At 42.5% G+C, this 13,251-nt stretch overlaps 2 protein-coding genes across 6 annotated transcripts in view; both read right to left on the minus strand.

Annotated features, from left to right (window-relative positions):
* LOC112397675 (elongation of very long chain fatty acids protein 6) overlaps positions 1-13,251 on the minus strand; it is a 133,054-nt gene that overhangs the window by 79,415 nt on the left and 40,388 nt on the right. The window contains exon 1 of one of the 5 annotated variants that reach the window (XM_024741935.1): positions 8,348-8,752. The exons of the other annotated variants lie outside the window; for them this stretch is intronic. The gene's annotated coding sequence lies outside the window, so the exon portion shown is untranslated. Of the gene's footprint in view, positions 1-8,347; positions 8,753-13,251 lie in introns of those variants that run through there. 5 annotated transcript variants of the gene reach the window in all.
* Positions 5,907-6,254, minus strand: LOC112397677 (40S ribosomal protein S26-like). The gene has a single exon (XM_024741937.1). The coding sequence runs from the start codon at positions 6,252-6,254 to the stop codon at positions 5,907-5,909; it is 348 nt and encodes a 115-aa protein (XP_024597705.1).

Raw genomic sequence — 13,251 nt, forward strand, 5'->3', positions numbered from 1 at the left:
TCGTACATAAATAATCTTCTATAGTTGAGGAAGACTCCTGAGCAATAATTTTATATTATGTGTAGGGGCTACACCTTGGACATTGAACTGAAAATGATGAAACACATCAAGTATCTGCCACAATGATTTTCAAATTCCTGTAAGCCATCTGGAGCTATGCCCAGTGATTTGAATTTGCACAGAGAAAAACTGAGTTCCAGAGAGGTGAGGCCAAGTGCTCACCGAAAGAACAAGAAGAGGCATCAGGGCTGCTTAAATCTAGTTGTGTGGATTATTTAATTTGAACTGTTCAAATTGTTTATTAAAGTGTTTAGAATTGGCCACAGGACTTCCAAATCCCCAGTTCATTTTATGACATAGAGGCAAACTTTTCTCTAGGAAATTAAATGGTCTTCTATAAACAGGAGGAGTATTGATAGAAGTATCAGCAACAAATCCAAGTTATGCAGTGTGTGTGAATTCAAAAATAAGCTCAAAGGCTCCAGGTGATTTGTTTACTTAAATATATTGGTTGAATATGTATACTCATAAAAATTACCTGGGGAGTCTGTTTAAAAACACCCAGAAATTCTGATTTTCTGGGTCCTATGGGGGAGGGGAGGGCCTAAGAACATGAGTGTTGACAATGGCTAAATGATTCTGACACAGGAAGGCCTGCGGGTCCCACTTTGAAAAACACTGGTCTGTGCTGTTCTAGATGCCAGAGACACATATCTCAGACTGCTCAGTCTAGTGAGAGAGACGAGGAAACAATTTTACAATGCCTTCCAAACATTCAGAGGGATGTGAAGAGGACAGAAGAAGGCATAAAAAAGGAGGGCAGAAGTGAAACTAAACTCTCTTGCGGAACGAACCAGTTTTCAAAGAGCAGAACAGCTAAAGAACAGGAGAAAAAGTGCTCGGGCAGGAAGCGCGGCGGGGACCAGCATTCAGTGGGGCATGTTGGAAACTGAACAAGGAGTTTGGCCCGACCAGGGCACCAGAGGAGTAGGGAATGAGGTTGGAGGATTAGGAGGTAGTATCCTGAATGACTTTTCTACCTACATGCGACTAGTTTGAACTTTTGATTCTGAAGGCACAGGGGGCCACTGAGGGTTGAAGCAGGAGGGGCAGAGTTAGATAAGATTTCTAGAAAGTCCGCCCAGCCATGGTCACATGGAGGACACCTGGGGGAATGGAAGCTGATGGGCAGAGATGCCAGGTAACTGCAATTCTCGTCATGAGAAGAAGCCAGGACTGGTGAAGATGGATAGGCGAATGCCATTTGGAAGATGGTAGCCCATCAGAGTAATCATTCCCTACGTGAATTGAAATGAATTCAGCAGAGAAGGTAGAACAGACAGGTCTTAGCAACTAATTTAATGTGGGGAGAAAGGCAAAAGGGAGAGTAGGTGGTGGTTCTCAGGCTTCTGGTTTGTCTGACCCGGTAGCTGGTGTTAGCTTTGTGGGTGGGGAGTAAAGAAGTGGTATTCTAGTATTTAGTTAATAGTTAATAAGAATGTGTGACTTACTGGTAGAGATTGAAAGAGACACATAGGGGCTTCCCTGGTGGTGCAGTCGTTGAGAATCCATCTGTCAGTGCAGGGGACACGGGTTCAAGCCCCGGTCCGGGAAGATCCCACATGCCACGGAGCAACTGAGCCCGTGAGCCACAACTACTGAGCCCACGAGCCACAACTACTGAAGCCTGTGTGCCTAGAGCCCGTGCTCTGCAACAAGAGAAGCCACCACGATGAGAGGCCCGCGCACCACAACGAAGAATAGCCCCCGCTCCTGCAACTAGAGAAAGCCCGCGCGCAGCAACAAAGGTGCAGCAACAAAGACCCAACACAGCCAACAATAAACAAATAAATAAATTTTTAAAAAAGAGAAAGAAAGAGACACATAGGGCGTGGGACTTAGAAATGTTGGGCTGGGAAGTCATCCACATTTGCATGGTGATGGCTGAAGTCAGGAACCTGGATGAGGTCATCCAGGGGGAATATTCTGAGGATCAGGGTAGAACCTAACTGGGAGGGAGGTATCACCACTTAAGGGGAAGGTGAAAAACAAGCAGGAAAGAATGAGAAGAGACAAGCAAAAGGTAAGAGGAAAACCAAGGAGTGGCATGGAAAAAAGGTCAAAGCAAAGAGAGGGTCGAGTGTCACCAAGCATTCAAGTCAGATAAGTGCTGATAAAGAGTGTTCCATTGTGACCTGAAGTGGCCTTTGGGCTGCCTCCTCTGTACATGGTTCATTCATTTCTTCAAATATTTACTGAGGTCCCCTGGGTGCCAGGTGCTGTACAGATAAACCTCAAACCTCAAGAACAGCCTCATCCCACTTTGAAAGCACAGCAAAAGCATTTCCATTCCCTTACAAATGTCACACTCTTTTAGACGTGAACAGGAATTGAATTTGTATGCAAAGCACTGGGTGATATCGCACTTGGGCAAACAGCGAGGAGAGGAGGTGGGGTGAGATGCTTTAGGAAGATGGGGCTTAGAGAATGACAGGAGTCTGAGATGAAAGTGGGGACGGGGAGAAAAGGTGTGGCAGCATCACCTCCTCATCCTCTGACCTGTTATTTTGTTTAACCCTTGACTTAGCTCCAATGTCTGCCTGGGGAGCAAAGTCCTATGCTGAAGAGAAGCAGTTATTTCCCAATATACTCTTTTGGTATTGAAAGAAGAAAATTAAGATAAAAGAGTTAAACTCACCAAATGAAACTAAAATGTTTCTGGGCTCTGACTACACTTTTGAAACCTCCTCTTATACTCATTTAGCATAGTTACTTTCTTTTTTTTTTTTTAAATAGAACAAGTCTTTTAGGGTTTTTTTTTTTTATTATTACTCATAAAAGCTTTTTTTTTTTAAAGCTTTCTGACTCTGCGCTTGTACCTTTCACACTTTGACCAGGATCTTCTGCTCCTCATTAAGGAAAGTGAGCTTGATCCTGTCACAGACCCATTTAGCACACATGGACCCACCACAGGCCTTGCTGACATGTTTTTTCACTTTAGGTAACCTCCTGAGAACTTTAGATCTCACGGCATGAACTTCTCAGCACATATCACATACAGATTTTGGTGCTTTTCCCGACCTTCTTGGTATAAAAGCAAGTAGTTCTACTACCAGGGGTTCAAGACAGCCTATTTTTGTTAGAGGCTTTATTGCATGATACCCTACCCTATTTTTGTTAGAGAATTTATTGCATGATACCCTACGATGGTGTGTCAAACTCAGGACCATGTTGAACGCCTCTAAACAGCGTTCCTGGAAGGGCTTCCATTTCTTAGAATTACTCTGAAAACTTAACATCTAAACCTCCAAAACAAGTTATTAGGAAGCCTGTTTTTATACTTTTAGAAACTTAGAACTGATACTATCCATACTTTAGCAGAGTAAAGCCTATGATTATTTCAGTTATCCATTCACTTGTTCAATAAATACTGACTGAGTTCTTGCTAAAGATTCTAAGTGTCAAAAAAGATGAAGGCCTTGAGCTCACGAAGCCTACATTCCAGAGGCAGACAGAAACTAACTGGAGGCTCTATAGCGTATCTACAGTCATAGTGATATGTTTTCAGGTGCAAAATTAAAGCACAGCAAGGGGGCCAGGAGTGACAGGACTCTATCAGCTATGGTGGGCAGGGAAGGCCTCTTATATATTGAATAGAAATATATGAAAATAAAATATTTGAAACAATTAGAATATATTTGACTGCACAATTGGTATCTGCTTCTGATCCCCACAATATATTCCTTCCTTCAGGACTCCATCGCTGAGATCTACCAATTGCAAAACCCCATTTTAAGCACAGTGGGGAATAGAAGCATTACACCCCTTCCTGCCCTCAGAGTCTACTAACTAGTCGTGACTATCACACATGAAAGAACACGGTCAGTCATAATCAAGTCATAAAAAGAATCGTGCTAAGAATTGTGCTGATGGAGGGATGACAAGGCTGTAAGAGAACATGGCTTCTGGTAGGACTTAACACCACGGCAGGATAGGGAACAGGGGAGACTAGGAATGTGACATTCCAGAATGAAGGAACAGTGTGAAACATGGGCTAGAGTTTATCCAGAGAGTAAGGATTATTCCAGTTTGGTAAATGTGTTCGACATTTGAAAGTGATGATGAAACCAAGCAGGAACCCGTGGGGCCCTCCTGGGGCACAAAAGCCTTTCCAGGTCCCCCATTTCTTATTTGCAGGATAAAGGCTTCAGCCTCCTAGACCTCCCCTAAGTTCCAAAGGGCAGAGCAAATGGATACCGGTCAGGGAAATACGGAATGCAGAAAAAAGGAGGAATAATCAAGAAACTACAGTGCAACAATTAAAGCAGGACACTGGTTCTACCTCAAGGGATATACATAACAGTATCTTTGAGTTCTTCTTCAGGAACTAAGGCCTCGCCTCAGGTGGAAGGCAGTAACTTCAGGCTGAGCATAAGACTCCTAGACCACCCCCATTACCTCGCCATCAGCCAATTATTAGAAAGTTACATACCCTGCATCCCTCCCCTCAAATTTTGCCTGTAAAAACTCTTCTCCCCAAAACATCAGGGAATTCAGATTTTTTGAGCACAAGCCACCTGTTCTCCTTGCTTGGCCCTGCAACAAACCTTTCTCTTTTCCAAACTGCAATGTTTGGGTTCCTTTGGCCTTACCGTGCATCGGGCACACAAACCTGCGTTCGGTAACAGTGACGTGGGAAATAAGGCAGTAGAGGAAGTTCGGGGACAGAACTGAGCAGGGCCTTGAATTCCAGGCTAAACATGTAAGGTCTTCCCTTTTTTTTTTTTGTACTCATGAATAGACCAGGAAAATAGAACCCAGGACACTCCTTTATTATGTGGATATACAACTGGGTGAAAATGAGATAATCACCTTAAGGCTATCAAGGAAGTCACTGAAGATAATCTGAGGATGCCAAACAAATGAGATGTTTGAACTTGACCAGAGTCCAGGTTACTTAGGACTCTTCAGGCACTGTGCTAAAAACTTGACGCAGATCTCTCCTTCAATATTCACACCAGATACACTAGGTGTGTGCACCACCCCTACCGACAGGTGAGGAAGCTCAGCCAGGTGAAATAACTAACTTGCCCCAAGGTTGCATGACTAGTAAGCAGTGGTGTTCTGGGATCAAATTGGCCTCACTCCAAAGCCAAGGTCAACATCATGGAGGCCAAAAATTGTAACCGAATTAGCAAATCTGAGGAGTCGGAAACACATGTAATGAACCTCAGTAATAAGCACAGTTTAGGGTAGCAGGGTAGTAGCCTAGGGAATAAGGGAAGGCACTAAAAATTAAAAAGTTAAAAATGGATAAACTCAGCAGCAGATAAAGGCTTTATTGGAAAAGAAGCCAACAAGTGGAGGGACCGCAGCAGAGCACTCTCTTCTCTTCCTGCCCCTTCCCTTCCTCTCCCTCCTCTTCTTGTAATTCACCTCAGTCAAGGTCACCTGGAAGAACCCTAAAGTAATCCTCCTATCCTCAGCACAGGTCTGATCCCCACCAGGCACCAGAGACAATTTAATCTTTCGAGAAGATCCTCAAAGATGAGCAAAAGGTCAACATATTAGATCTGTTTAGAATTATCAAAGGAACCAGGAAGAGAGAAAGCTGACCATAATTTGGAGTGAGGTTTTCAAAGAATTAACCTCTACCTTCATTAATACCACAAGAAGAACTTCAATTAGATGTAACTCAGTAAGCCTAGTTGAAAAATGAATTTTTCTTCTAAACTTGGATATGGGGCTAGGATATTAATCAATATATACTGATTAATGATTATATGTATGATTAAATCTGGGTTCATATGAAAGATATTTATAGTGGGTTTTTTTTGTTTAAAGTATAATTTCCACGTTATTGCCTTTCCAGGGAACAGTATTTTAGTCTTTAAGGACTTAGCTCCTTACATGGGCTTTGGTGGAGGTGGTGGGGCAGCACCGGCAGGTCTAAATCGGGGTGGAGGTGTTCGGTCCTTCGGGGCTTCCCGAGAACGATTCCTGGCTACCTTGCTGTGAATGGCACAACTGACGCAATAATGCAGTTTCACATACAGCTTGGGAAGCACACAGGCGTCGAAAACACTCGCTTTGGAAACGTGCCTGACGGCTGCGGCCTCTAGGATGTTACGAATGACGAACTTCTCAATGGTCTTACCCTTGGGCACGCATCGGGCACAGTTAGTACAGCGAACAGGCTGCACGTGGCCGCGGCCCTTTTTGACACGACAATTATTCCTTCTTTTCTTGGTCATCTTGGAAGCGAGGCGAAAGAGGCTATAGTGGGTTCCTTAAAGCAGTGATCGCGGAGACTGCACGTTCACAGACTGAGATGTACACATCATAGGATTCTAGTTATTTGAAATTCTAAGTGTTATTTTGGTCTCAAATTTCTATATAGGTATCTCAAATTCCCATTTCACTTTTTGACAGGTCATGCATGCCCTCAGACGTTTCCTCTGGAGCTAGGAATCCTGCATTAGGAATAGACACATAGCTATAATACCTTGAGTTTCATATTTAAGTTCAATCGATTGTAAAGTGAAAGGCTGTGCTGATAGTTTTGGGTAGAATTCCCACAACAATAGGTTTGTCTTTAATAAAATGTTTGCTTTATACTGAGTGCCTTATTGAAGACATTAGGAATGTGCAAGTGAAATAGGAGGAAGGAAGCCGGGCACAACCTTTAAAAGAACGACATAGCCACTGAGGATACGACATAAACTGTTTAGAACCGATTATGTCCAAGATTCAACTTCCAGTAGACCTTGAGCCTCCCTATGCACTCATAATACATTAGCATGCTGAATGACACACCCACAGGCACCACGACAGCTCCAAGTTTGACCATAAAAGGTCAAAAAGTGGGCAGTGGCCCAATTCCTGGAAATCTCCACCTCTTCCCTAAAATTGTTGGAATAATCCTCCCATTCATTAGCCTATCAAATTAACCAGCCCATATTTCGAGGCCTCTCACCTTCTGAGATGGCCCACACTCTGTCTGTGAAATGTGTTTCTCCCAGGGCCATTCTGGAATGTGTATCTCTCTAAATAAACACTTCTCACCTATCACTTTGTCTCTCACTGAGTTCTTTCCACAAGGAGACATAAAGAACCTAAGCTTCATTAAGTCTTGAGATCAGGTGTGTGATCTCAATGAAAAGACGGTGGGTTCAAGGCCCAATCTGAGTTATGTGGCTTCATAAGTAGTAATAAGGAAAGTTTGTCCTGCCATAAACAAAGCTAGGACTGATTATGTATGCCATTGACTGACAGATACACTCACTTAAATTAAGAGCAATCATTACTTCCTCAAACTGAATGAAAGACTGGAGATGCAGTCTTACCCATCAGTTTGCAGCTTGGCACACGGGATCTTAGTTCCCTGACCTTGGACACCAGGGAGACCAGGGATCAAACCTGTGACCCTTGCAGTGCAAGCACAGTATTAAACACTGGACCACCAGGGAGGTCCTGTGAATATTTCCTTATTTACCCAGAGTAACTAATTCTGCAGGATCTGCCAGCTACCTCTAATTACACCAGCTTCACCCAATAACCACACCAAACTCTACTCTCTGAATAGCATTCTTTTATCCTCTGACTAGCTGACTAAAGGTCAACTGTACTTTTCTGAGTTTCCTATCACCTTTGTGTTTCAGTTTCTCAAATGTTAGTTCATTTGTAAAACTGCTGTTTGAGGCTAAATTAACAAAATTAGCAGCTAAATAACGACCACACCCTGCCTACCTATGCCCTAATAGAGAGCACAGAGATAAGCTGGGAGGGGATGGTAAAGAAAAGTTGGGAAGAGAGAAGAAACAGAGGTCTGAAAAGAGCACCTTATCAGAGAAACATCCAGTCTTCCCGGATTGTCATTTAAAGAGCTGTGGAACTCACATAAATACAGAATTACACCCTTTCTTCCTTCTTGGCTGGAAGGCCAAGGGCCCACCGCGGTAAAAAGCACACAGGTCAAAGTTTGGCAGGGAAAATAGTACCTTTGGAAATTTTATGGTCTGGCTTTAAATATAGGTCAAGAAATATAATAAAACTAATTTCTTTTTTTTCCTTAGAAGACTGGAAATCAAGAGAACTTTTGGGTTAATATTAATATAAGTAAATTTTAGTTCCTTCCAGCACTAGAATTCAGTGATTCCTTGACTCTGAGCCTGTATTAAATCCACCTTGGCTGAGTATAAACCTGGTTTACTGGCTGGTTGCTTTTACTGATTTTGCACTTTATGGCCACTTCCTCTTAAGAAGTTCACCATTGTGACTAATTTCTTTGGGGGGAAGTTGGAAAGCAGAGGGCCAAGTCAATCCGAAATGGAGCAAACAAACTCACCTTCTACTACCTGGTGAGGAGGACACTTCCACTATTGTTACTGAACCAAACTCGGGTCCACTTGCTTGTCTGCAGTAAAAACAATGTACTGGCACTGGGTTGTCGTGAAGGAAAGTGCAGCGTTTACTGTACGGTGCTAGACGAGGAGTCCTGGGAAGCCAGCGCTCGAAAAGCCTGACGTCCCCATGGGTTTCAGCAAAGCACTTTTAAAGGCAAGGTGAGGGAGGAGGGTCCCAGGTTAAGCGATCAGCTGCTCTTGCAGTTCTCTGATTGGTTGATGGTGAGGTAACAGGGCGGTGTCACAAGGATTAACAACAACAAACCTTAGGCGCCAGTAGGTTTAGGGGCTGCGTGCTCACGGTCATCAAGTAGTTAATTTCTTTCACTTGGTGGTGGTTTTAGCATCTGTAAAACAACTCAGGAAGTGTGTATCAGATACTATTATCTAGGTACTTCAGAGAGGAGCCGAAGCAGAGGGTATCGGGGCGGGATCTGTCCCAGGAAGGCCCCATAGGGTCCTGCTCGGTTATGCTATGCAGCACTAGCATCTTCCAAGGTTTTAGAAGATATTTTGACGTTACTGGAGATCTTCTTATATCCATGTCAGTTAAGCGTATGATTCTAGTAAGTCTATCTAAATTTAAAAGGCAAAAGCTGACAGTCACTATTAATATATTTCTCTTATTTATTAATAGGATCTATTTTTAACCATATAATAATAACAATAGTAATGACACCATAAATTTATTTGGCACTTTGAAATTCACAAAACACTTTAACTAACATGACATAGATTCCTGGGCAACCCACTCTGAGACAATAACAAATTTGTGGAAACAACTGTTGGCAATGGGCTCACAGATGCCTGGAATTCCCAGGCAGCCAGCTGCATGTGTTCCCCATTTCATTAATTTCAAAATAACAAGACCATGCAGATTCATTTATATATTATGGCAGGTTTTAACTGTATGTCATGTATCATCTACTTTGTTCCTATGAGACAAAACGATTGCCTTTTACAGGTAAGAAAATGGAGGCTCTTCAAGGCTCTTAAGAAAAGAAGTTACTAATAAATGACTAAAAAATAGCAGACCTATGATTAGAGTGAGTCCAATTCTTTCCTCCATCCCACAGCTTCTGCCAAGTCATTATAGAAATGCACAGAGAGATTCTTATCCCTTGTTGCTTGGGTTTCTCAAGAGTGGTAACCCATTTTAGTAACACAGCATGCTCTGTAATTTACTACTGACAAAGCCACTACCAGAAATTTACTAGTAACTTTCAACTTGGTAAAACATGACTAATAAAAAGCAATCAAAGAGCAGCCTTCTCTTTCTTTACAGCCACATGGTTGCAAAGCAAGCTAGTTACATGTTTGTGGATTTGTGTCAATAATATATACAGCTCATTAATTCCACAAATACTTATTGGACACCTATTATCTACCAGCCCCTATGTGAAGTGCTGGGTGCACAGTACTGGAAAAGATGGGTACCACCATGAGCCTCACAGAGCTTGTTCTGTTGAATTGGGGAGAGACGGATGCTAATCCACAGATAAACAAAAATAACCCACTATGGTGTCAATTGAAAGAAAACAACAGAATACTGGGAGAGACAATGTTTGGGGGTGGGAAGCTCTTCTAGATGGAGAATGAGAATATCTCAGTAGAGCTGGCATATCAACTGGGATCATAAAAATGAGGAAGAGCTGGCCTTTGAGAAGAATGGAAGGACATTCCAGGGAGAAGGAAATGCATACTGGAAAGTCTGAAAACTGGAATTTAGTTCGCGTAAGCGGCTGAGAAACGGACATTGCGTGGGTAGGACCTGGCAGGGTGGGGGAAGGTTTGAGATAAGGGGGGAGTCCTACACTACTCTTCAGTCCTTTACACTGCCTCGAGGCACCTGATCCCAACCATCTGTCTTCAATCAACTACACTTAAACAGCTGCCTTGTAATCCAGAAACTATCACAGATTAAACAGATAAAGCTAAAAACAGAATAATATCAATAGATTACCTAAACCAAGGATGCAAGTTTCCATCTTTTTAATGAAGGTTTGCATCAAGTTAAATCATTAATTATAGATACTGATATAGATACGTGGATGGATAGGTACAGATACATATCTCTAGTATTCTAGAAAAAAGCATTATCTCTCAAGGTGAGAGGGTAGGGAAACCTTAACTTGTAAATTTTAAGGGAAAAAAGTGAGATTATGGGACTTCTTTTTGTGTGGGTTTTTTGGGTTTTTTTGCCTCTCACTGTTGTGGCCTCTCCCATTGCGGAGCACAGGCTCTGGACGCTTAGGCTCAGCGGCCACGGCTCACGGGCCCAGCCTCTCCGCGGCATGTGGGATCTTCGCGGACCGGGGCACGAACCTGTGTCCCCTGCATCGGCAGGCGGATGCTCAACCACTGCGCCACCAGGGAAGCCCTGTGTGTATTTTTTAAATTAAGAAAATAAACAACAAAATGAAAAAACCTTTTTGTTTTTATGAAAGCCTGGTTTTAAGAATTTCAGCTCGTTAAATTTAGGAAGCTTAAAAAAAAAAATCAAATTCAAGGCCTGAGCCTAATGCATTTTCATTTGAATGAGAACTGAATATACATTTTTATCCCCTTGGGGCTTTGGGCTGTCAATATTTTACTTTTCAGAGATGGGCAGACACCTATAGATAATCATGGTGACCTTGGGTAACATTTTCCCTTATTTAAATCTGTCTTCTTTCCAAAGTATTTTTTGCCTGTTAAACATGATTTTTTTTTGTGGGGGGGGGCGGGACGGTGCGGCTCACAGATACATTTTCAGAAAACAACGATGCACATAAAATTTTTCCTTTTGCACTGATGCATCTGGACCTTTTCTCGTATATGTCTACTCTTTTGTCTCTTTTTGGAAGTGATTTGGAAGCAAAGAAGAGAATGGCTCTATAGTTGACCCAACTCTTTCTATTAACGGTGTATTTTAACTTAGGATTTTTAAGTGGAAATGAACTTTGTCTAAGATTTTTTTCAGCTTCTTTAACTCTGGCCCCCTTCCCTAGTCACCTTCGGCTAAACCTGTCATTCGGCAGGTAACAATCTCTAACATAACTGCAACAATCTCTACTGTGGCTGAATTTTCATAGCAAAGAATCTGAGAAGTTACCAATTGGTTACAAACTGTTTTGTCATACCTAAGTGTTTGATAGGGCTTTGTCCTGTCCCTTCCCTTCTGTGACAGAATACCTTACATAACCTGCCCCGTCATGTTAAGCACCCTTGGGGTTTGGTTCACGATGGTTCCTACACCCCCATTTGCTTGGTATCCCTATACTCTTAGCATGTGGTAATTATCTGTGACTCCCCTAGTCCCTGGTGGCCATAGATGGAGCTGACTCACTTCCTCTTTCACTCAGTGAGTGCTTTTCACATGTCCTTATTTCCCCGTGCCACTTTGGGGATAGGGCTAGCATGTTTCTATAAGCCCCACACTTGATTTTGCATTTCACAGAAAGGTGGAGAAGTCGGGTTTCCCCCGCCCCGCCCCCTTTTCCTTTCCACAGGAATATAAAGCCAGAGGAAGCCTGTACTGTACTTTCTGCAGTTACAATGATCAGCTGCTTCCCATTCCCTACTTCTAAGTTTTGGTGCACTCAAGTATCAACTCCCAACCAATCTCCACCACTTACTCTGCTAAAGAGAACAAACGTTGACTCTGAGGGTCTAGTTCTTTTTAAGTTTTTTTCGATCATCTTTTGCCTTCAATTCTGAGCACCTTTTACTTGCAACCAAGAGACAATATTTGTGTGTGTGTGAATTCTTAAGGTTATCAACAGATACTCAAAGTCTTAGCCATATCTGAATGATACCGAGCATGTTCGTATTGCCCAAGTACCTTCAGTGACTACTTGTTAACTGCAACCAAGGGTAATACTTTTTAATGAATATCTTAAAGTCTTCAAGAAGTACCTAAGGTTTAAAAAACCACGAATAATACTGTGCATAAAGATCACCTCTTGGACAACCAAAAACATACCACAGTAAACTCTTCCAGAGTGACTTGTTTTTCTAATGTTTCTTAGGTAACCTCTCTTATTATGAGCTTAACAACTAGCAGGTAAAGGGACATTTAACAAAAACTTATCGAGAGTGTATAACAGCAATATCCTGCTCTTGGCCCCAAGAAGAAGGCAAAGCCTTAGGCTCTTTTTCTGCAAGTGGTTTTCAACCAGTTGAAGAGCTTACAATTCAGACTGAAGAAAATATTGACTTAAGTTCTGTTATCCCAAAATTTACAGACTGTTAAGATGTTTGCTTTTTTTACAGCTCACCACCGCTCTTGAAATTTCTCATTCACTCATTCTCATACCTCTTGGTTCTGAAAAAACCCAGTCCATGGGAACTGATTCACCATGAGGCATGAATGAATGACCGACAGTTCTCATTTTTAATTCTTACTTCAAAAAAAAATTTTTTTAATAATTTTGTTTTATTTGGCTGCACCGCGGGGCACGCGGGATCTTTTAGTTCCCTGACCAGGGATTGAACCTGTGTACCTTGCGTTGGGAGTGCAGAGTCTTAACCACTGGACCGCCAGGGAAGTCCCTCATTTTTAATTCTCGAAAGCTGCATGGTTCTAAGCCCTGGGGGCCCATTAGAATCACCTAGGGAGCTTTAAAAAACACAGTATTTGAGAACCGCCTCCTAGAGAATCTGATTTGTCTGGCGTAAGGGACATCGGTATTTTGAAAAAGCTGCCCAGGTAACTCTGATATTCAGCCCCAGCACATATGAAGGATACTCACAATGCACCTGAAGAATACAACAGAAACAGCGTGTCCCTGGGACCACCTACTCAGAAAAGTGTCTATCAGATGATCAGAAGGAGGGCGGTGGAGGGAGTGGAAGATCCGAAGAA

Source organism: Neophocaena asiaeorientalis, unplaced genomic scaffold (genome assembly GCF_003031525.2).
Source record: "Neophocaena asiaeorientalis asiaeorientalis breed wild unplaced genomic scaffold, Neophocaena_asiaeorientalis_V1.1 scaffold534, whole genome shotgun sequence".
Classification (NCBI taxonomy): domain Eukaryota; kingdom Metazoa; phylum Chordata; class Mammalia; order Artiodactyla; family Phocoenidae; genus Neophocaena; species Neophocaena asiaeorientalis.

What these genes read in the sequence shown, in the direction of transcription:
- LOC112397677 (XM_024741937.1), bottom strand. Translation starts at nt 6,254, where the DNA reads ATGACCAAGAAAAGAAGGAATAATTGTCGTGTCAAAAAGGGCCGCGGC.